Genomic DNA, 25,379 nt, shown 5'->3' on the forward strand with positions numbered 1-25,379 from the left:
ACATTAAGTTTCCATGGCTGCCAAAATTAGCCAAGTCCAATTACCCAATAATTCATCAATTTTTCTTCATCAAACACCATCCCTCACCTTAAACATCATTTTGCCTAAAGGAGGAGTAATTGGACACTTACCTCTTTTGGAGCTTGCTAAAAACTGACTAAATCCCTTCCTTCTTGTTCCCAATATACTGCCCAAAGTGTGTAGTTTAACTTTAGTGAAGGAAGATGGGTGAAACAATGGCTTGATCACTAGGAAGGGAGCTTTGCATGCATGGCCATCTATGGTGAATTTGGGAGAAGAAATGGGTTCGGTAATGTTATGGAAATGAGGAAGAAGATGCTATGGTTAATACACATGGCCATTTGAGTATTTAAATATCCCTTAGTGCTTCACTTATGTGAATTTAATTATTTATTAGAGAGAAATTAAAGGGTGGACTTATAATTAATCAAAGTTAATTATTTAAATAATTAACTTTGATTAATTATAAGTCCACCCTTTAATTTCTCTCTAATTCCATTTCATTCCAATTTCAATTTTTCATGGCATTTTCAAAATTCAACACTACTTATTTTTAATGGACATTTAAGTCAAAAGTCAAATCTAAGTGTCAAATGATCAAAATGCCCCTCTTCAGGTTAAATTTCCAATTTTTCGGTAACACTGATTTTTGTCGATTTATCGATTTTTTTGTTTTTTTCTTTGTACTAATTCATTAATTTTTCTTGGACATTTTTAATGTCAATTATACTTCAATAAGTCTTTAATTATGTCTCGAAATTTAATTTCGAGGGTTCCCCGTGATCTCGAGGTAAGCTATTGCCTGCGCCGTAACTTTTCGGTGCAGTCATCCATCGCTTCGGTATCGACTCGTTTAACTTAGTTTCACTTTCTCTCTTTTATTTGTCTTTAATTTTTTTTTATTTTCTTTTTATTTTTTTCATCATTATATGTCTATTTATTATCACCAAAGTGTAGTTTCAGATATCCTGAATTGTCTGGACTGAATTTAGGACACCAGAGTAGTCGAATGTATGGACTACGTAAAATGAGAGCGTTACACCTTGTATTTCATTGCAGTGAAAAAAAAAAAAAACATTGACAAATGGGCTTGTATATGCGTCCCTCAATTAGAAAATATTTTGAAATTTTATTTGAATTTATTAAAGTAATTTATTAATTTAACATTTAATTAAAAATTGATTTTTAAATCATTAAATTGAATAATGTGATGAGTATATTAAAAAATGAGGTGGGGTGGTGGCATCATGGGATCCAAATCTCAGGTGAAGACCAAAGCTAAGGGGAAACTCTTAGCGAAGGAGGCTGCACAGAGGATCTCTTGAGCTTGTGGCGGATAGTTATAATCACGAAGGAATTTGTAATGAATCTGTCATTTTGATTCTGACTTTGTTTTCATGGACTAATTTTGAGAAAAAAAAAGTATATTAAAAAATAAATTTCATAAAATAAATAAATACCAGGAAAAAAAAAAGGCAAAAAAAAAAATTCCAATGCTCGCTTTCGATTGGGAGGAAATAAAAATTTAGAAATACCACAAATATTGCTCCATAGAACCAAGCATGCCCGGTCCCTCTTACTCCTTCACGCCCACCGCCACATACCACCTCCTCCTCCTCTCCGCTGCGTCCTTGTGATCTCAGTAGAAGGTAATAGCAAACAGAATAGGAAAAGGAACAAGATTCGCAGAGCCCGATTCCTATGCTCTGATAATTTAGTGACGCCCAGAGGAAGAGAAAAAAATAGAAAGAGAGAGAAATGGGAGGAGGAGAAAGAGGAGAATACAGCGATGAAAATCATATGTTGATATCAAACAGTAACAGAGGAGAACACGACGATGGTGGAGAGGACTTGGAAGATCAAGGCATCATCAGTACGCCTAGTCGTCTCAGCAAAGGAGGAAGCGGCGGTGCTATTAAGGATCTCATCCTCAAACATTTGGATCGAGGCCTTTCTGGTCGCCGTCTCTCCAGTTTCAAGCGTCTCGATAGAGATACTAACAGAGATATGTCGCTGCATTCTCATTCTCGTAATCATAGTCATAATCATGAGGATTTTGGCGGACATCATGGTGATGATGATGATGTTCTCGGGGATAGCGCACCTCCCGAGTGGGTTTTGCTTCTTATTGGTTGCCTTCTTGGCCTTGCCTCCGGTCTCTGTGTCGCTGCTTTTAATAAAGGGGTTAGTCCTTTTTCTCCTCCTCCTCCTCCTCCTCCTCTTCCTTCATCTTCTTTTTCATTTCTATATTTTGTTTTCTGAAATTGTGTTGAGGTTTTAGTGTGTTTGTTGCTCATTATTTTGATTGATCTGGATCTGAGACTGCAATTCAATCAATGAATTCTTAGTAACATATTCAGCAAATGTGCTTTTCTTAAAGAATTTTTGATCTTCTGCTCAAATTGTACATAGGTTATGATTAGTAGCAGGGTGTTGCTGTTTTATTAATTTTCTTTGGCTTTAGCTTCATCAGTTGCAGAAAATTTGATATGAAAAATTAAATGCATCAAACCAAAAATTCAATTTTGGGGCATTACTTTTTTTTTTTTTTGGCATTTGTTTACTTCTATGAAAATTTGTCCCATTCGTTGAAAGCAAGCTTCTTTGTGAACTGTTGTAGCAGCTGTGTATACTTCTTAATATAGTGTCTGTCCCTTTCTTTGTCCCATCAATCTTTATATGATATAGAATGTACCTGCTAAATGTTTTTTACTTTGGAAACGCTACTGATTCGCGTCAACGAGAGGAAGAAGAAGAAATTGCTTTCCACATGCCTCTTATTCTGGTGTATAATATAGAGTATGCTTCATTGTGTCCTGTAATTTTTATCGTGTTGGATTTATGCCAACTGTGGGCACGGTATGTTCGCATTTCTCTCTTCTCTCCTACATGGAGAGCTGGTCTTTTTTTCCTTAAAATTTAATATACTGCTTCATTTACGTTCTTCTCAAATTTCTTTATTTAATATTTGATGCTTCTGATTAGGTTCACGTAATACATGAATGGGCTTGGGCTGGGACTCCTAATGAGGGTGCTGCATGGCTTCGTCTACAGAGATTGGCTGACACTTGGCATCGAATTCTTTTGATACCAGTAACAGGGGGGGTTATTGTTGGGATGATGCATGGCTTAGTGGAAATATTAGACCAAATAAGACAGTCCAGTCCTTCCCAAAGACAAGGTGTTGATTTGGTTGCTGGAGTTTTCCCCACGATAAAGGCCATTCAAGCTGCTGTTACTCTCGGTACTGGTTGTTCTTTGGGTCCTGAAGGCCCTAGTGTTGATATTGGAAAATCCTGTGCCAATGGACTTTTATTAATGATGGAAAACAACAGAGAAAGGGAGATAACTCTTGTTGCAGCTGGTGCGGCAGCTGGGATTGCTTCAGGTTTCTATATATTTTATTTTTGAATTGGTCTTGGATTTATTTGTTGTCTGTTGACAAGTGCTATTTCAAAGGCCATGTGTTGCATTAACTGATTTGGTGTAAGATTATATGCTATTTTGTGCATTCCTCCTTTTTCTTGAGCCTGTATATGTCCATTAAATGCTCAAGCATCGGCTAAAGACTGATGCTATTCAAGTTAAGATGGCTAATGGTTGCAGAATATCTGTATTTGTTAATGAATTTGTTACTGATTAAAGTTCGTCAATTATCATTTTAATACAAGTTTGTCTTAGTTAAAAAGAGACTATTTACAGATAAAATCCAGAAACATACCAATCAAACTGATGTGTGAAAGACTTGAGGAAGGGATATTCATCTATTTATCATTTTAGTAGGAAGATGGAAGTTTATTAACCTCCAAATTGGGGGTTAAAGGGTGTAATTTAAAGTTTTAAAATACTTTTACACCCATAGTTACCTAATTTGCTTGCCCCTCTCCCACTATTGTACCATGGTCTGGGATGTACGTCCTGGGTTGCGTAACTTCTGTCCTACGTAACTCTTGTACAGTATCTGGACCTCAAAAACTGGTGATCCCATCTCTGTTATGAATTTATTGTTCAGGTATTTTTTTGATGATAATAATGATGGAAAAGAAGAAAGAGATTCACTAACAGCAGGGAAGGTAATAATAAAGTAGAGAATAAGATTGTGGCTGATATGGTAACGTCGCAGTTACAATGCCTTAATTAATTGTGACAATAAGGGGGGAGAGATAGTAATGAAGCAAAGGAAGGAGGACCATCAAGTTCTGTTTTTTTTATGGAAATGTGGAACTCAAGTTTTCTTTACCTAATGAAACTTGGACTGTAAAAGTGGATTAAAGGGTTTTAACTTTTTTATCTTTTAAATAGAGTCGGCTGGATGGGTGGTTACTGTTTACTGGCTATTTAAAAAATACTTACCCATTTCCTTGAAAAGAAAAATACTTAACCATTTTGAATTGGAAGATGGAAACTTGTTTAAAATTTAAATAAAATAGGGTTGGGCTATAGAGAGCTCATTTGGATAATGATGATTCCATAGAATTTTTTTTTTATTAGTGATTTATTTGGAATGGCTTTCTTATTCTTTTCCCTCTTTTTATCCATCAGGTTTCAATGCAGCTGTTGCTGGTTGTTTCTTTGCTATTGAAACTGTGTTAAGGCCACGGCGTGCTGAAAATTCACCTCCATTTACAACTGCAATGATAATATTGGCTTCTGTTATATCATCAACTGTATCAAATGCCTTACTTGGTACACAATCAGCTTTTACAGTGCCACCTTATGATTTGAAATCTGCTGCTGGTAGTATTTCTCACATTATTATTTTTTTTAATATTTAGGTTCTGCATCTAATGTGAGTTTTTGTGCTGACTCTTGGTTTTCTAATACATGTTTGGATGTTTCTGATTCTTAAACTGCATAGACCATTTGGAAATATCATTAGTTTAATTATTTGACGATTAGTTCATTTTAGGCCTTGAGTGGAAATTTCTCTTAAGCAGAGTTATTACTTTACTTTGAGATCGTAGCCTTATAGGCAATATTCCTTATTTTACTGAAGCAGTATGAGAAATTTGCATGTGCATTCATGAAATAAATGTGGAACTTAATAGTTAATATACTTTTGGCATTATGGAATGTCCTCCACAACCACCCCACCACCACCACCACCATCCCTCCCCCCCCCCCCCCCCCCTCTCCCCCCCACACACACAAACCTTTTCACTCTCTCTCTCACCCCCCTCTTTGCCTCTCTGTTACCCACTTCATTTTTTACCAAAGAAAATAAAAACTGCTCTAGATCTTTGCTTGTAGAACCTATGCAGCAAAATTTGGAACATGAGTGAACTTCTGATTTCAATGCAATTTCTGTCTTTTATTATTTCTTATTTCATACATTTACCATTGTTTTGCAGAATTACCTTTGTACCTGATCTTGGGCATGCTCTGTGGTGTTGTAAGTGTGGCCTTTACTCGCTTGGTCTCTTGGTTCACCAAGTCATTTCAGTTTATCAAGGAAAAATTTGCCCTTCCTGCTGTTGTTTGTCCTGCTTTAGGTGGTTTAGGAGCTGGGATAATTGCTCTCAGGTATCCTGGGATACTGTACTGGGGTTTCACAAATGTTGAAGAAATTTTACGTACTGGGAAGAGTGCTTCAGCTCCAGGAATCTGGTTGTTAACCCAACTAGCAGTAGCCAAAGTTGTGGCTACATCTCTTTGCAAAGGTTCAGGTCTTGTGGGTGGTCTTTATGCACCGAGTTTGATGATTGGTGCTGCTATTGGTGCTGTATTTGGGGGTTCAGCTGCTGAAGTTATCAATTCGGCCATTCCTGGAAATGCTGCTGTTGCTCAGCCTCAGGCATATGCATTGGTAAAGTATTATGCTTTCTTATAATCACTTTCCCAAGATATGACTATTGATATTCATCTCTCACTTGGTAAAGGCACCTTTTGATTTTGTTGAGTTGATTAAAAAACAAATCATTCGATATTTAGGTTGGAATGGCTGCTACATTAGCTTCAGTTTGTTCGGTGCCATTGACATCGGTTCTCCTTTTGTTTGAGTTGACGAAAGACTACAGGATAATTCTTCCCCTCATGGTAAATTTTTTAAAATTTTGCTCAACATTTTCTTGTATGCATAGGCATAAGGTCTAGCTTTAGCAAAATCAGGTCAAGGAAGTGTGCAGATGGTTCTGCCTATTGGAATGAATGGTCTAATTGGTTTTTTTTTTTTTTTTCCTTTTTGGTAGACACCCACAATTCACAAACCTTGGATGTAGTCGTTACTGAAACAAGATTGGTTTTATGTTGTTCAATCCCATGTACTGCATGTCAATTTATTGTGTTCCCAAAAAAAAAAAAATTGCCACCTTTTGCTAGTCTAGTCTTCCTATTCATCCTTGCCTTGGCAAAATCCTTGTAAGACACTTTTCCTCCAAAATTACATTGTGAATAGTAAATCCGTACTATTTGTAATAAGTCCAGTTTCTGCAATAAAAAAGGCTTATGTGTCATGGGAGCTATATAGAGATGACATTTGCATAATTAGAAATTTAATGCATTTTTTAATAACTTATTTTTGTGACAATGTTTTGTTGCTATTGTTGGACTGTCCTTTTCATTAATATATGATTTTTTAATAACTAAAACTATTTGATGTTAATGTTGTCTCCTGTTGAAATTGCGAGTAGGGGGCTGTTGGATTAGCAATATGGGTTCCTTCTGTGGCCAACCAGGCAAAAGAGACTGAAGCATCTGATACACATGCTTTGACAAGAGGTTATTCCTCTCTTTCAGATTCTGAAGATATGAATGAAATCTGGAGAAGAATTGATGGTGGAGATGATCTAGAACTCTCCATCATGGAAAATACTTCTGATCATGAAGCAATCAATCAAGATTGGCTTTTGGAAGATCTGAAGGTTCAAATGATTCCCAACTTATCACTAGTTATCTATTCTTTTCCCAGCTTTTATATTTTATTTCACTTTCGCTTTGAGACATAACTGGGGAAAAATGCCCCTGTTTATTGAGCCAGGTTTCTAGGGCCATGTCAAAGAACTATGTTAAGGTTTCATTGGCCTCAACTCTGAAAGAAGCCATAGAGTGTATGCATAACAGCAAGCAGAATTGTGTGCTTGTGGTTGATGATGAAGATTTACTGGATGGAATGCTAACATATGGTGACATTAGGCGGCTGTCTAATAAGTCTGATGAAGCTCCCATAGGGGATTCAACAATTACAGATGTACGTAACAATGAAGCTTAATCTCTATATGGTTTATTAACTTGGATGCTTTTGTTACTTCATTTCTGAACATGATATTACTAGTTTATTGTTATTTTCAACTCTCTTCCACTCCCAGCCTCCCTCCCTTGATCTGTGTGTCTCTCCCTCCGCACACATGAAACCAATACCAGATATAGGTGTTTGCCCATCCACCCTACCAATTTAGGCCAGTGGTGTATGATGATTGTGAAACAAAGCCATATTTATTGAGTTTTGTCTTGCCCCAAACTCATGCAGCACTTCTTTTGTCCTTGTGCTGCATAGTATTGTATTCTTTACATCTGATGAATGATATGCAAGGTGTTTATCATTGTTTAATGCAGGTAAATACCTGTCTTGTTTCATCTGTTTGTACCCGAGGGATAAGCTACAGAGGCCAAGATCGTGGGCTTTTGACCTGCTATCCAGACACTGATTTGGCAATTGCCAAGGAGCTAATGGAGGCCAAAGGGATCAAGCAGTTGCCTGTTGTTCAGAGGTGTAGAGGTTTCTGGAAAGAAAGGAAACGAAGAATTGTTGCTATTCTTCATTACGATTCTATTCGGAACTGTCTCAGGTTCATATTGGATTTATGTTTTCAAGTAGACAATCAAAATTTATTTTTCACAATTGATGCTTGAATCCTGATTTCAATTCTAGAACTTATGACTTTGACTTTAATCTTATTATTGTTATGAAGTGCAATTGTTGGTATGATGGCTTTTGGTTTAGTTGTTGGGGCTAGTTGATAGCTATTTGACCCTCAACAACAAGGTCAACCTATTTGATAGGAAAAAATTAGTAGCTTTTAATTGTTAAGAACCCAATAGCCAGTGACTTTTTCCTATTGGCTGATAGTTGAATAGGCAAAAAATGTATTTATTACAAATATTTATGCAAATTTAATTTTAATTTTCTTAATTTATGATTTTATTATTATTTGATTTGTATAACACATTAAAAGGAAAAACAATATTAGATATAAGATTATATGTTAGAAATAAATTATACCGTCAATACTCATTTGACATATCAACGACAACAATAATTAGCAAATTTTTGCCAAACAGTTAACATTTGTTAGCAAAAATTACCAGCTGTTAGCTATCATTATCAGCTATCAACATAGCTATCCATACCTTTTTTTTTTGGCTTTAATTAGAGAATTTAAGAATAACATAGCATTTAAACATCGAGTTAATTTTCCATGATATAAAAGCATAGTTTAAAGTTTTTTGAGGATATGCAGATAGTTTAACATATCAAGAAGTTCTCCACTTGTCCTAGTGGCAGCTAGATGAAAAAAAATGATCTCAGTTGTAAAGCCTATTAAACTTGTTTTGTAGGTGTTAATGTTGATTCTTCAAATTTTCATCTATTTTTATGCGTAGGCATGTAATTAAGTACAACAAATGCAGAAAAGGGCAATAAAAAGGGAAGTCGAATGAGTTGATTTTATAACTGCTCTTCTTTGTTTCCTAGGCAATACATTTTATTGCCTTGTCGTTGGCTCTCTATTGAACAATTGTGTTTTCTTACAGATGTTTACTTGCAAGAAATTGGTCACATGGTTCCTTTCACTTGATTTGTAATTTTGACAACCTAAATTATTTTGCATTTTACAAGGCTTTTCTGTTAGTTGAGAATTGTTCTTGTCTCTGCAGAGAGGAGATAGCTCGTAGGAAGGCCATGTATCAGCATAGAAAAGAGAGTGGTCTAATTGAAAGCAGCCATTAATGTGGCAAAGTTGCTTGTCAAATTTAAGTTACTTTGGACGACCGTGCAAGGGACAGGTAGGAAGAGAGATCATGGTTGCGGATGACAGGTATATACATGTTTTGTTCCGATGATTGAGAAATGAAAACATTACCATATATATATATATATGATGGCTTTAGCTATTGTCTAAGGTTAGTTGTAGCAAATTGCATTTTGTATATGAAAATTTATTTAGTTATATTCCAATGTTATCAAAAAGGAAAAGAAGGAACTTGTCAATAGTTGAATTACAATTATGCTGCTTTTTATTCCTCCAATTTTCTTCTCTTCTTGGGAAGTTTGGCTCTTTTTCTATCTATATGCATTTGGTTAGACCTTCTGCAGATCCTTGGGTTGCTCTCTATGGTGTATATATATATGTTTTTGAGCTTTGCTCTTGGCTTGCCTGTCCACTGCGAGATATGGGATTTTGTAAGAAAGCTGAACCAAACCTTGATTGTGTAGATGCCCATCGATTGTTTAAAAATTTGCAGCACTGGATATCAGAATGTAAATTAAATTTTGTTAATAGTTAATACAGTGCAAAATTAGAAAATTATAATATAAATTATATTTTAGATTCCATCAACTTTTAAGAGAAAAAGCTGTCAATTATTTAATTATTGAGTTCTGATTACAGTCATTAATTACTAAATTAAAATAAAGAAATAAATAAAAATTCAAAATTTGAAGGGTTCTTAAAGGGCATATGAATTTCTAATTGGAATTATAGAATCTCTTCTAATTTATTTTTTTATTCCATTGTGATGATTTATATTGTTGAATGGATCCATACAAAAACATATAGATGATTACAAAGTAATCAGACATTGATATTCCTTATTTCTATTAACATCGTACTAATGGTCTTGATTTTGTTTAAGTGATAGGAATAAGATGATTGGGTCATTGCCGACACTAGTTTTAGCCGAGGTTGGAGAACTGATAGAGCATTTCCAGCATGGCAGCACACTCGTTGAATTTGTTAGGTTTGGTTGAGAAAAACATTTTTTTTTTTGAAATATAATAATTAGAAAGTATTAAAAAGTACTTAAAATTAAGGTCCTACTTATTTAACAGAAAATAACTTATATAAGAAAATATTTTTTTAAAAAATATTTTCTATGAAAATGTTTTTCGTTATTTGATTGTAAATTAAATATATGTGTTTATTTCATATATATATATAAATGTTTTTATATGTTAATAAAATTATCAAAATTTAGAAAATAAAAAATGATCAAAATTTAGAAAATAAAAAATGACTATCTTCAAAGAAAAAGTTATTTTCCTTAAAAATGATTTAGTTTTTGACTAAATTTCTCGAGTATCTCAATTACTAAAAAATGTAGAAAATATTTTTCAGAAAAAATATTTTCGTGAAACAAACGGAAGCTAAATTTGTTAAATTTTAGTTATTAGAAAACTAAATTAGTAAAATAGTTTTTTTTTTGAATTGTTTTTTTTAATAGTATCTAAAATCATTCTTTTTCTCTAGAAAACAGTTTTAATCTTAAAATCTCAATACCAAATAGGTACTTAAGTTGAAATTGATTATCCTCAATTTTCAATTCTGAATCAATAGCTTTGATTTTACTGGAAATTGTTTAATTAAAGAGGGAGGTATAAATGATGTGTGCCGAACGTATTAATTAAATAAAGTACTCTATTAGATTAACTTGTAGCCAGAGCAAGTAGAGATCGATCCCTAGATAATGATTAACCAATTAGTAAAGTGAACTTAAGTATTTACACACACTAACAATAAAGAAAACAGGCAGTTTTGAATTTTATTAATTCTAAAGAAATTAAACTAATCAAATTAAACTAAAAGTTAAAAGTATCAAGAATGCAACTAACACAATATGATAATGGCTCAGTAGAAAAATATGTATCCACCATGAAAATTGATTGTAAAAGCTAAACAAGCGTTAATTTTCCCTATTTCTCCTTATTTATTAGATTAATCAAAGCAAGCATCTAATTAACCTCAAACCAATCGAACAACTTTAGTCAAGTAGAAGATTTAGCTCAATAGTAGTTTTAGCATACTAGAGAAATATCACCAATTTAGATAATACTTATACAAGAAGTGGCAAATACCATGAATAAGACACCCCTAAGCTCATTTTGTCATTGTCTCATCAAAATTGTGGCTCCTTTTGCCTTAATATGTGTGATGTGTGTTTTGCTTCTTTTTATACTCAATTCACGTCTTTATACTTCATAAGCTCTTACATGTTCTTCTAAACAACTAATAACATAAAAATAAGCATTAATAAGCTAATTAAATAAGAAACAAACTCAAAAGACTAAGTATGCAATGATAAATATATGGCATTTTAGGCAACTATCAAATTCCCCTACAGTTAGCTTTTGGTTGTCCTCGATCAAAACTAACTAAAATGTAAAACAATGACTCAATCTATACTTCCCAAGATTATCAAAGATAAGCATAAACGTAACCCAGCTCTCTAAGAATCATAGATATCATGAAAAAAAAATCTCTTCACATACATTAAAACTTCACTTAACATAGTAATCTCATCAAAAAGCTAAACAAACCAAGATGGAGGATCCTCACATAGGCATAAGAATCACTCCATCTCTCATGTGTTTGGGGTAAAGTGTTTTCTCTCAAAATTCAATCGATGAACATGACCTACCATAAGCTTGCTTGTTCATCTCTTCTCCACTACTTAGATTATATGCATAACATAAATTAGAAGGTCTTTATCAAGGTTGTAGTGGGGCTAGGATAAAGGTGTGGAACAAAGGATAAACAATTTTAAAAACCAAAGAAACTAGTAAAGCATCCAAAACTCATAAATTCACAACATAAAACATGTACCAACCAGAATTCATCACATTACAAAATAAGCTCTTTTCTAGCTTCAACTCTCTTGTTCACACCTTTTCAACAACAATAATTATAACAATTGAAGTCCTCTTATTATATGAATGAATGCAAATTCACCCTTTCGTTTTTTTTTTTTTTTTTTCTCTTTGAACTTTTTGCTTTTCATTCTATACTTTTTGCTTCACTTTTTAAGTTACAAGAACATCAACTATATACTTTCATACTCATATCCCCAATTCACTGCCACTTTTACGTACATTCTAACCAAAACCCATTCAAAAAGTTTAAAATGCTCTACTAATCCTATGGTAGGGTAAAAACACTTATTTTACAGGCTAAGGCTTATAATGTGGCTCAATTACAAAGAATAGGAATAATGTAGGCTCAAAATTGGCTCACTATGAGAATAACTTTTTGTTGTCAAAAGGTTGGCAATTTAAGTTCAAGTGGTTATACCTAATTTGCCTTCATCACTTAAATGCATGCATATATCCATGTAATCTCAAAAAGATTTAAAGCAAGTTCTAGAGATACATAATCAAGGAATGAATATCCACACAACCAAAAAATAGATTGATATTAAAGTTTTAATCATAGCCTCAAAAGCTCATAAAAGGTATTGATCTTCCATATCAGCATATTCAACATTTCAGTTAAATTACCACATAAAGAAAGCCTAAGTTGTAATTCAACTCATTCATTTTACCCATTCTCTCATCAAGCTAAACCAATCCATACTCATAATATAATATATCTAATCTCATTAATCTTGAAAAACACCTAAAAATTTGAAAAAAAAAAAAGACAACAAAAAAGACACTAACAAACATATAAACACGTGCAAAAGACAGTAATCTCTCCCCCACACTTAAAACTTGCATTGTCCTCAATGTAAGGGCAAAGAAATAAAAACAAAAATAAAAGTAGAGAGGATAAAAAAGCAAATTCGATTATTGAACAAATAGCGCATTTGTTTAAAATCGTTTGCTTGACTTCATGCCTTTCTTCCTTCTCCATACGTAGGGTCCTCTAAGTCTATCTCTTCAACATTATGCTCTTGAAAGCTCTCACGATATGGCTTTAGCCTATGCCTATTCACCTTGAACACTTTGTTTATTGCTACACTTTGAATTTCAACAGCACCATGATAAAAAAAAATATTAGTAGAACAAAAGGACCAACCCACCTAGAATGTAACTTACCTGAAAAAGTTTAAGTCTAGAGTGGAAAAAGAGTACTTCTGACCAACAATAAACTTCTTCTTTGTAACCACCTTGTCATGGAATGCTTTAGTTCTCTTTGTAGATTCTAGAGTTCTCATGGTTCCTAATTTCTTTCAACTCTTGCAATTGCAACTTCTTATGTATTCCAGCATCATCAATGTTCATGTTTCATTACTTAATAACCCAAAATGCCTTGTGCTTAATTTCCACAAGGAGTTGACAAGGCTTACCATACACTAATTGATATGGAGAAATACCAATTGGAGTCTTGTTTGCGATCTTATACGCCCAAAGCGCATCATCCAACCTCAAACTCCAATCTTTCCTTGAAGGATTGACTGTCTTCTATAGAATGGACTTGATCTCTCAATTTGAAACTTCAGCTTTTCCACTCATTTGAGGATGGTAGGCGATAGAAACTTTATGGGTCACATGATATTTCTTCAAAAGAGCCTCAAAAGTTTTATTACAAAAGTGTGTTCCTCTGTCCCTTATGAGAGCTCTTAGAATTCCATGCCTATTAAAAATGTAAGACTTCATAAAATCTACAACAACTTTAGCATCATCGATTCACGTGGTTTTGGCTTCCATCCACTTAGAATCATAATCCATAGCTAAAACAATATAAACATTACCAAAAGAAGAAAGGAATGGTCCTATGAAATCAATGCCCCTCATATAAAAAATTTCACAAGCAAGTATAGGTGATAAGGGCATTTGATCTTTATGAAAGACATTACCTGTTCTTTGGCATTGTGCACAAGTATTACAAAAGAGGTATGCATCTCTAAAAATGGATGGCCAAAAAAATCCACATTCAAGTACCTTATATGTAATTCTCTTAGGTCCAAAGTGTCCTCCAACCTTATAAGAATGGCAAAAGGTAAGAATGGAATGAAATTCAGTTTTGGGAACACTCATTCTTACTACTTGATCTGCACAATGCTTCCATAGGTATGGCTCATCCCACACATAGTACTTAGCATCGCTTTTTATCTTATCCCTTTAAGCTCTAGTCAATTTTTGTGGCAAAGTCTTGGTCACCAAATAGTTCACCAAATCAGCATAACAAGGTACATCACCACCAAGTGCAAATAATTGCTCATCAGGAAGAACTCGTGTAGGGGTAAGGCATCTCTCTTTTGTGGCAAACAACTAAGATGATTGGCCACTAAGTTTTCGGCCCCTCTTTTATCTTTGATCTCCAAGTCGAACTCTTCCAATAATAGTATCCATTTAATCAACCTTAGCTTTGCTTCCTTTTTCTTCAATAGGTACCTAAGTTAGTACCAAGCAAGTAAGAAAAAAAAATTTTCTAAAGCAAAGACAATAACAAAGAGTTCTTTTTTCATTGTGGAGTAGTTGCATTGGGCATCATCTAAGGTCCTCGAAGCATAGTATATCACATGAGGTGCATTGCCCATTCTTTGTCCCAAAACAGCCCCCACAACATGATTGCTAGCATCATACATAATGTCAAAGTGCAAGTCCCAATTTAGTGGTTGGATCACAAGAGCCGAAGTTAAGAGCTCTTTCAATTTGTTGAATACAACCTTGCACGCCTCATCAAAGCTAAATTTCACATCTTTTTTGAGCAAGTTGCATAAGGGCAAAGCAATCTTGGAGAAGTCCTTAATATATCTTTGACAAAAACCTAAATGACCAAAAAAAGAATGCACTTCCCATTCATTAGTGGGGTAAGGTAAAGATGTAATGGTATCAATCTTAGCTTTATCAAATTCTTACCTCTAGATGAAACAACATTTCCTACAATACCTTGATCTACCATAAAATGATACTTTTCAAAGTTCAAGACAAGGTTAGCATCAACACTTCTCTTAAGCACCAATGTAAGGTTGTGCAAGCATGCATCAAATAAGTCACCAGAAACAGTAAAATCATCCATAAATACTTCAATAATGCACTCAATAAAATCAGAAAAGATACTCACCATATACCTTTGAGAGATAACTAGAGCATTACAAAGACCAAAAGACATACGATAATAAGCAAAAGTACCAAAAGGACACGTAAAAGTCATTTTCTCTTGGTCTTCAGGTGCTATGAAAATTTGATTATAATCAGAATAACCATCAAGAAAACAATAAAAAGCATGACTAACTAACCTTTCAAGCATTTGGTCCATGAATGGCAATGGAAAGTGATCCTTCTTAGTAGCAACATTAAGCTTGCGATAGTCAATGCACACTCTCCATCCCTTTTGAACTCTAGTGGGGACAAACTCATTATCTTGATTCTTCACAACTGTAATGCCAGTCTTCTTAGGCACAATATGGATTGGACTCACCCACTTAGAATAAAAAAATTGGGTATATCACTCTGGTATCAAGTAGTTTCAAAATCTCCTTCTTCACAACCTCCATTATGAGCAAATTTAGCCTTCTTTGGCCCTCTCTAGATGGTTTTGCACTTTCTTCAACTAACATACGATGCATGCATATGGAGGGGCTTATACCTTTGATGTCAGCTATGATCTATCCAATAACACTCTTGTGCTCTTTCAACACTCCAATAAGCTTTTGCTCTTAATTTAAGGTGAGCTTCTTAGATATGATGACAGGTAGCGCCTCATTCTCACCCAAATAGACACACTTTAGGTAATCAGGCAAAGGCTTCAACTAAAGCTTAAGCGCCTGCACAATAGAAGGAAGAAGCTTTGCGTGAGAAATAGGTAATTCAAGAGTTTTAGCTTAATACCTTAATGGAGGCAAATGGTGCAACTCCATAAAAGTCTCTTCCATGTCCTTGCTCATGGCAGACTCTACCTTTGAGTTAGTGATGTCTTCTTTCTTCATATCATAGTAAAATGCTACCTTCAATATATCCTCATCACCTAACTCAAAAATCTTATCAACACAATCATTCATTACATCTAAATGACAAATAGAATGCATATCACTAGGATATCATATAGCGTTAAAAATATTAAAGCTATAAATATCACCATCAAATTCCATATTGAATGAACCATTATGCACATCTATTTTTGCCCTAGATGTCTTCAGAAAAGGTCTACCTAACAAAATTGGACATGAACTAGAAGAATGATTATCATCCATGTTAAAAACATAAAAATTAGTAGGAAAGACCAATTCATTCACTTGCACTAAAACATCCTCATTCACACCATCAGGATATCCATTTGACCTATCAACCAATTGTATGATAACACCAATATTTTGCAATGGTCCCAAGTTCAATGAAGCATATATAGATTTAGGCATGACATTTATATATGCATCTAAGTCTAACATAGCTCTTTCGAATTTAGTGTTACCAATATTATGAGGAATAGAAAACATACATGGATCTTTGCACTTTAGAGGAAGCTTCTTTTATATGATAGCTGAAACATTCTCCCCCACATTTACACTCTCATTGCCTCTTAACTTCCTCTTGGAAGTGCATAATTCTTTTAAAAATTTGGCATACCTAGGCACTTGTTTAATAGCATCCAAGAGAGGAATGTTTACTTCCACCTTTTTAAACATATCAAGAATCTCCTTCTCCTCCCCTTTTTTCTTAAAATTTGCAAATTATTAGGGAAGGAGGGTGGAACTTTAAAATCAGGATAACGAGTAGAAGGTGTTACCTTAGATGATGTAGATGATGCACTCGCCTCTTTTGATGGTTCGAGCTCCTTTTCAACTTCCTTTGCTTTCTCTTTTTCTATTGTCCTTTTTGGTGATTCTTCCAACTCTTTACCACTCCTCAACACAATTGCACTAGCATTTTCTTTAGGATTGACAAGAGTTTAGGAAGGAAGCTTACCTGACCCTTCAGCTTCCAATCTACTTACTGAAGAAGCTAGTTGTGTGACACCCCTGAATCCTTTACGGACAACCTTTATATACCTTATTCACAAATACACTATGGCCCTATGGATTAGTGACCAAAATGTCTTGATCACTCTCCTATACTAATATCCCCCTTTCTACAGGTAGGTTGATGCAGATATATGAATGGGTAGATCCTGGATCCACCAATGCATGCACAGGCAAGGTGTAGAGGAAGAACGTACCCTTGATGACATCTGGGGTATCTTGCTCCTTCTGAGCTCTCATGGCATAAGCCCTAGTAAGTACTCTAACCTCTGGCCTCTCGGCTATCTCAGATGTAGGTCTCTGTGATAGACCAGCTACCTCAAATTTACCGGGCCTTCTACCCCTTTGAGGTGCAGAGGTAGGCCTGTCTACTTGTGCTGAAGCAGCTGTAGCAGTTCTGCATAAACAGTTTCTTAGCTGATGCTCTGTAGACCCACACCTTATGCAATCACCCGTCACTCTCCAACACTTAAATTAAATGACATAAATTTCACTTTGTGATAAATAAATAAATTAAGAAAAGGGTAAATTATAATAAAATAAGATTTGTTGCTCCGGCACACTGTGTGGCATATCTTACTCGGCTACACTGTAGACGAATAAGGGGTGTCACAAGTTGGTTTATTTGATTTTCCAAGTTTTGAATATTGATCCTTGTCTCTTTTTGGAATTGCAAAGAATTGGATGCAAGAGTTTTGACCATATCCTCTAATGACATACTTTGGCTCTAAGATGTGACAACTGATTGCCTTTGGTGGTATTACGGTTGTGCTTGCTGGAAAGTTAGAGGACCATTAGGAAAGTTATTTTTTGGTGCTTGACCACCATAGCTCAAATTAGGGTGATCTCTCCATCCTCGATTATATGTGTTAGAGTAAGAATCATATCTCCTTTGTGGCTGTCTAAGAAATCCACCCATGGCACAAACTTGCTCACTTGGCTCATCTTGCAATGTTAGGCACATGTCAATTGCATGCCCTTGTAGTGAGCAAATTTCATACTTTTTGACTTGTTGCACATTATCTACAACCAATTGGCTTACAAGAGAGGTAAGATTGGCTATTTGATTTTCTAAAGAAGAATGACTTGCCTCACTAACTCTCTTTTGTGGTGCTTCACATCTAGTGCTAAATTGTAAAGAATTAGTGGCCATATTTGCAATCAAGTTCCTAGCAGCTTCAGGTGTCTTATCAATAAAGGCACCACCACTTGCAGCATCAATCATGCTTCTATCAGTTGGGAGAAGTCCTTCATAGAAGTACTGGAAGAGTAATTGATCACTAATTTGATGATAGGGGCAACTAGCACACAATTTCTTAAACCTCTCCCAATACTTATGCAAGGTTTCTCCATTGTATTGCATGATGCCACAAATTTCCTTTCTTATATTGGCAGCTTTAGAGGCTGGAAAAAGTATTTTTCTAAGAAAAGCCACTTCATGTCATTCCATGAGGTGATGGATCTTGATGGTAAATAATAGAGCCAATCCTTAGCTGAATTAGCTAAAGAGAAAGGAAAAGCTCTAAGCTTAATTTCCTCTTCAATGATCCCTGTTGGTTTCATGGTAGAGCACACCACACGAAACTCCTTTAAGTGCTTATGAGGGTCTTCACTTGCAAGACAATGAAAAGAAGGCAAAAGATGTATCAATCTAGATTTCAATTTAAAAGGTATTGTTAAAGCAGGATATTAATACACAATGTTTGTAGGTTTATGTTAAGAGCAGCCAACTCCTTTAGAGTAGGATGGCATTTTGATTTATAGCCATTGGTACTATTTTAGATTCTTGCTCGAAAGATTGAATGAAAGGATTTTCAAAAGGGATGTTTTGAGAAGAAATTGTAGATTTCGATTGATGTTTTAAAAAATCCTTCTAATTGATGTTTTAAAAAATCCCTAATGCATTGAAGCCTTATGTCGATATCCCCACCAGACATACAACCTGAAAGAGAACACTAAAACAAAATTTAAACACACTTGAATTCAGATTTACTAGTAAATGCAAGATCACTCCTGGGTAAAGGCGCCAAAATTTGATGCATGTCGAATGCACCAATTAAATAAAGTACTTTACTAGACAACTAACTTATAGCAAGAACAAGTAGAGGTCGATCTGACTAATTAGTAAAGTGAACTCAAGTATTTACACACACTAACAATAAAGAAAACAGGGTTTTTTGAATTTTATTAATTCTAAAGAAACAAAACTAATCAAATTAAACTAAAAGCTAAAAGTATCAAGAATGCAACTAACACAATATGATAACTACTCAGTAGAAAGATATGTATCCACCATGGAAATTAAGTATCAATTATTGACACTACTGCAATAATTAATTCACTTAAACAAATTGGTTGTAGAAATCAACAAGCATCAATTTACCTATTTCTCCTTACTTATTACACTAATCAAAGTAAGCGTCTAATTAACCTCTAACCAGTTGAACAACCTTAGTCACGCGCAAGATTTAGCTCATTGACAACTTTAACATACTAGAGAAATATCATCAATTCTAGATAACAATTATACAAGAAGTGGCATAATCATTTAACCTAGACTATGAATCTCTAAGCAATGATGAATTCACACAATATCACTTTTACTACATATGTAAAGTTAATTAAGCAATTACAAACTTAATCAACTATACTACCATTAGACATACATGAATAATTAAGTAGTAAGCCTCCTACATAATTAAACATGTCATCTTTTCATGAATCACAAAAGAAACATAGATATTCAAGTGAAAAAAATAGTGATTTAATTAATAACTCAAAATAGTCTCATAACAATTATTCCATAGTTTCAATAATCCTCTATACTAAATAAGAAAACTACTCACTTATAATAACAAAAGAAAACATAATCAAAATAACAAAGAAGAACATGCTGCCCTTTTTGAATGAAATTTGAACAACTTAAATCTCATGTTGATGATGATGCCACACACTCAAAAGGGATGTAGAAGTGCTCCACAAGTCAAAGAAGAAGAAATCACACCAGCAACTAGAGCAATCGACACCTTTGAATGCACAAAGAGGAAATTTAGCCCATAATGAGTAGAAGGGAATTGATCAACTCTAAATCTGTATTTTGGACTCTTTTTATAGTGAAAAATAGGTTAACTAAGACTCCAAGTCTAATTTGAAAGTCTTCTTTGCATTCTAACTTAAAACTCTCCCAAGAATCCTATTAAAGTAGGAAAACAAGTTAAATCTATCAATCAAGGCCCAAACTCCTAGTCCCACATAACTTAACATAAAGAGCCCAAATACAATCAACATGTGACCCTTAATGTAATCTGGTGTAGTTGCTCTCATTTTTCATTTTATCACCTCAAAATATGTCAATTAAGGCCCATCTAAGCCTATAAAATCATATTCACACTCTAAATAGTGGATCACATAATAAGTTTCAGTAAAGTTGTCCAAAGAAGCTTAACATGACTTGATGTCCGAATCTATTCATTTATCACCATTAGCCTCCAAATACTATAAATAAAACACCCCTAAGCTCGTTTTATCATTGGCAAAGTCTTCATTAAAATCGCAGCTCGTTTATCTTTATACTTCATAAGCCCTTACATGCTATTGTAAACACCTAAAAATATAAAAATAAGCATTAACAAGTTAATTGAACAAGAAACCAACTCAAAAGACTAAGTATGCAATGATAAAGATATGACATTTTAAGCAACTATCAATAAATCTAATAACTTCGTTTTTCTTTTCCTATTCTTTAGGCAACCGAAAGGGAGCCTTGATTTTTTTTTCTTTTTTTTTTTCTGGTTTTAGTTTTATTTAGTTTTTTTTGTTTAAATGGTGAACATTTTTAATTATTCTAAAAAAGAAAAAAAATAACTTTTTTTAATTGTTAAAAATATGAAAAGTTATTTGATTTTTTTAAAAGAAAAAGTTATTTTATTTTGTTAGTAAAAAATTGAACTAAATTGACTTTAAAATAAAAATGACAAATATATTAATGATATCTGAAATTTTTAAAATTTGATAATTTAGTGTGAGCTTTTTGTTAAGAAAAAAAAAATCAAATGATGATGGTTAATTGTATCTAATTAATTTAATTTTTTTTTTATATTAGTAGAAATAAAAGAAAATTATTATTAAGAAAATAAGAAGATAAATAAATTGTGAAATTTAGGTTTGTTAATACCAATTAAAAATTGCCTAATTGGTATTTCTCATTGAGAAAATAGGAATGCTTTGCCGCCGCCTGTGGAGGATGATTGGGTGACTAGGAAGATCATACATAAGAATTCAAAAGTGACTGCATTTTTCCGATTGCTGAATCAATAAAATCCATTGGAAATTAATTTTATCAATGGATTAGCAATTGATAATGTATTCATTATTTATTTGAAATAAATTTTTTATTCATTACTAATTACTAACGAAATTATCAATAAATTATTTGTTACTATTCGCAACAGATTTACTAATCTATTATTAAACCTAAGGAAAAATTAGAAGATGTAAAAAAAAGTTTTATCTATTAATGGATTTTGCAATTTATTGATAATAGAAGCGAATAGTCTGTTGTTAAATCCATTGGTATATGTATTATGCAGAAAATAAATGACCAATCCTTAACCCCAGGGGCAAAGACAAGGGGTTCCTAAACATTTTCAAAAATATTTTAATAGGTTATTAAAAATTAATTGTTTTAATTAATTTCTCACAGTCTCTTTAAATATTTATATAAAAAAAAATCTTATATAAGTATAATAACTTTTTTATTTTTATTAATAAGCCCTTCAAATTTTTTATTGTCAATAATAATTTATATGTCATTATAAGAATTAAATAGATTACGTTAATGAATTTTGTCGTTATTAATTTTCTAAAATTCGTTGGTAACTAAAATTACCAACTGACAAGAAAGGTTGCAATAAATTTCATTGGTAATTTTTGTTTCTATCGATTTTTTAATCAATCGGTGAATCGAGAAATAAATAAATAAAAAGTATCAAATATTATACTGGTAATTTAAAAAGAAATAAAAATATTTTTAATTAAAATAATAAATTTTATTAATGTTTTTAGATTAATTTTTTTCTTTCAAATTATTTTACTATTATAAATATGTTTTTTAATTTTATTATTAACAATTATTTCAAATACATTATAGTGAGAGGAAGAAGTAGTATTTGAAAAATAAAATGAGGGAAACTTATATTAATGAAAATGGAAAATATAAGATAAAAATTAAAAGGAAAAAGAAAAAATGAAAATGAAGGAAATTATAAAAAAAAAAGAAAATGAGAGAAAATAAAAAAATAATGAGAAAAAAAAAAGAAAATGAGAAAAAAATTATTAAAGAGAAAAGGAAACATAGAAAAATAAAGGAAATAAGAGAAAAAGAAAAGGAAATGAAAGAAAATAGAAGAAATATTGAAATAAAAAAAGAAATGTAATATTTATATGTATATATGTGATTTGAAGTCTATTGATAAATTAATAACGAAATTTAAAATTTATCAATTATTAAAAAGGAAAGCATTTAAAAAAAGGTAGAATTTTCCTTATTAAAGGGTAATTTACTAATGAATTTGATAATTTAAACACCCAATTTCTTTTATATCTCACAAACTATCAACAGGGGTTAAAAAAAATTCATTGATAATTTAAATACTCAATTTTTTTTTATTTCTCATGAATTATCAACAGATAAATTTTCAACGGATTTAAAATCAGTTAATAATTTAAACATTCAATTATTTTATGTTTTACAAATTATTAACAGAATATTTATTTATTTATTTATTTATTAAAGTTAAAGCACAAAATGACCTCATAAAATTAAGCCATTTGATATATTAATTCACTTAAAAATTTAACATGTATCATATTTTATAATCCAATGACTTAAATATTTGATAAATAATATTCATTTGGCATAAATATTGATTATTTTAAATTTTAATTTATCTTCTTTAATTTTAAAATTTAAATCCTAATATTTTCTTTTTTTTTATATCCATTTTACTTTTTTTTAAAGTTGTAACATTTTTATTTTGCTTTTTTTTCTTTCTATTTCTCCTTTATCCCTTATTGGTATACATAAACTAATTTTAAATATAATACAAATTATTTATGAAAATTTAAAATTCAAAATTAAATGATATTTATATCCATTACTATTAAATAATTTTTTATTAGTACTAAAAAATAAATTTATTTATCATTTCTCTTGAATGTTGAATATATAAGTTATTAAAATCTCTCCCTCTCTTATTTGTTTATATCAATAATTTAATTATTTATATTTTTTTAAATTTTGTATAATTATTTTTAATTATTTATTATTTTTTATTTTTAAAATCGATTATGTTTATGTTTATAATAATACATTGTTTCTCATATCTTTTTTGTTGTATGCATGATTATAGATTATATTACAAAAAATAAATATTCATATAAAGATTATAAAGTATAAAAATCAAATAATTAGAATAAAGAGATATAATGTCAACAGTTTAACTTTTCAATGATTTATATATAAATAAATAAATATTATTTTAAAAGAATATAACATACTCATTGAAAAATTAAATAATAAAATTTGTAATTGTTGGAAATTATAAAAAAATTAAATTTTAGAACAACAAGCTTACGACCTTAAAAAAAATAAAATGCAAATCATAAATTAAAAAATTATTATTATTATTATTATTATTATTATTATTATTTCTTGAATATCACTATAATATTTAAGATTAAGAAAAAATATTTAGAAGAAAATAATTGATAATTATTTTAGAAATAAAAATTAAATTTAATTTTGCATAATTACGATACATTTTTTCCATGTTGTCATCTAATTTGGAAGTCTTGATGGCAGCTACAGGTCCATAGGCACATTTGCTATTTTGGCTTGCAGTAAGGGACGAAGATGCGTGGGAGGCTGATGAGATAAACCTCATCTCTATAACTAATTTGTCAGAAACAACATATGTTGATGGGTAGGGAAATTGAGTTAGGACAGTCCATGTTGAATTGGGATGAAGAGAACTTCCATTTGGGTAAGAGAGTTAAGACGAAGATAACTTTGAATTGGATTAGTGATTAAAAGTGTTAGGGTTTATATAAAGTTTGATTTGGGGAAATAAGTTTTTAGCTTCTTTAATAATAATAATAATAATAATAATAATAATAATAAATGTGTGGGACCCACTAAGTCATTTAGTCATTTATTACGTATAAAAAATTTTTAAAAAATTGTCATGTATCAACATTTTTAATAGCGTTCATTATTTTACTACTTAAATGTCAATTAAGGCGGAATAGAATTTGATTTAAATTAAAAAATTGAATCGAATTAAATTAATTCGGTTCAATCAATTTAGTTTTAAAATTTAATTGGTTTGGTTTGATTTTAATTTATAAAAATTTTAATTATTTTGGTTCGGTTCGATTTTAAAGAGAAAAAAATTAGTTAAACCGAACCGAATAATGATTTATATAGTCAAATCGAATCGAATCAATTTTTGAATTAATTTATTTTTATGAAAAATTTATGAATTATACTTAATTTTATATATATTAATTATTTAATTTCATTGATTAATGATTATTAGGTTCAAATCAAAGTTAAAATAGACCAAATAACTTGAAAATCAAGTCTAAATTAAAATATAATTAAAAATCAAACCGATCGGTTTAAACCAAACCGAACTGAAATAAAGCGGTTCGGTTCGATTCGATTTTTCATCAATTTCGGTTTGATTCATTTTCTAAATTTGACGGTTCGATTTTTATAATTTAATTCGGTTCAGTTCGATTCGATTCGGTTTAAACCGATTGCTCACCCCTAATGCCAACCATATAAAATCATAAATCCTAAATTACAATAAATAATTCTTCATATCCTTAATGCTACACGCTAAATAACAAAACATTTAAGTGTTATATACCTTGTTTCATACCTAGATTTAAAAAAACAAAAAAATTATAGCATTTTAAATTTTTAAAATTTTTAACAACTCACTTTAACTATTTTAAAAATTTTATACTTTTAAAACGTTCTATAACATAATCTTTTAAAAAAAATTAAGATATTTTTTTAATCATAATTAACATATTATTTTACTGTATCAATAAAATTAAAATTATTTCATTTTATAAGAGTTAAAATATATTAAAAGGCATTTCAAAAATTTAAACAGCTGCAGGAATTTTTTTTATAAAATTTAGTAATAAATTTAAGTATTCAATTTAAATATATAGAAATTTATTACATTATTATTTAATTAATTTAAAATAAATTGAATCATGTAATAGAAAACTGAACATGATTTCATCTTCGGGATTACGGTATATGATTTTTATTCAATTTCTTTTATATTATCAGGTTTTACGTTTCCGATTTAAAAAAAAAAAAATATATATATATATATATATATATATATATATATATATATATATATATATATATATATATATAT

At 31.5% G+C, this 25,379-nt stretch overlaps 2 protein-coding genes and 1 non-coding gene across 4 annotated transcripts; 2 read left to right on the forward strand and 1 right to left on the reverse strand.

Moving 5' to 3' along the window:
- Positions 1-1,529: 1,529 nt before the first annotated feature.
- On the forward strand, positions 1,530-9,240 carry LOC110663323 (chloride channel protein CLC-f). 2 transcript variants are annotated; one of them, XM_021822579.2, is made up of 9 exons: positions 1,530-2,205; positions 3,007-3,409; positions 4,564-4,758; positions 5,373-5,827; positions 5,953-6,057; positions 6,651-6,881; positions 6,998-7,207; positions 7,573-7,805; positions 8,893-9,240. In XM_021822579.2, the coding sequence occupies exons 1-9, from the start codon at positions 1,780-1,782 to the stop codon at positions 8,963-8,965; spliced, it is 2,331 nt and encodes a 776-aa protein (XP_021678271.2). In that variant the 5' UTR covers positions 1,530-1,779; the 3' UTR covers positions 8,966-9,240. The 2 variants fall into 2 exon arrangements, with proteins under 2 accessions (XP_021678271.2, XP_057992014.1); XM_058136031.1 differs by having other exon boundaries at positions 1,533-2,205; positions 4,564-4,707.
- A 5,112-nt stretch (positions 9,241-14,352) lies between these two features.
- Positions 14,353-18,277, reverse strand: LOC131177925 (uncharacterized). The gene is made up of 9 exons (XM_058143104.1): positions 17,679-18,277; positions 17,244-17,311; positions 16,683-16,825; positions 16,523-16,611; positions 16,035-16,237; positions 15,788-15,923; positions 15,071-15,297; positions 14,816-14,980; positions 14,353-14,723 (listed from the first exon to the last, which is right to left on the reverse strand). The coding sequence occupies exons 1-9, from the start codon at positions 18,275-18,277 to the stop codon at positions 14,353-14,355; spliced, it is 2,001 nt and encodes a 666-aa protein (XP_057999087.1).
- LOC131178163 (small nucleolar RNA R71) lies at positions 18,198-18,304 on the forward strand. Its single transcript, XR_009147292.1, has one exon. It is a non-coding gene; the product is annotated as a small nucleolar RNA R71 (small nucleolar RNA).
- Positions 18,305-25,379: the final 7,075 nt, after the last annotated feature.

This window comes from Hevea brasiliensis, chromosome 2 (assembly GCF_030052815.1).
Source record: "Hevea brasiliensis isolate MT/VB/25A 57/8 chromosome 2, ASM3005281v1, whole genome shotgun sequence".
Lineage (NCBI taxonomy): Eukaryota > Viridiplantae > Streptophyta > Magnoliopsida > Malpighiales > Euphorbiaceae > Hevea > Hevea brasiliensis.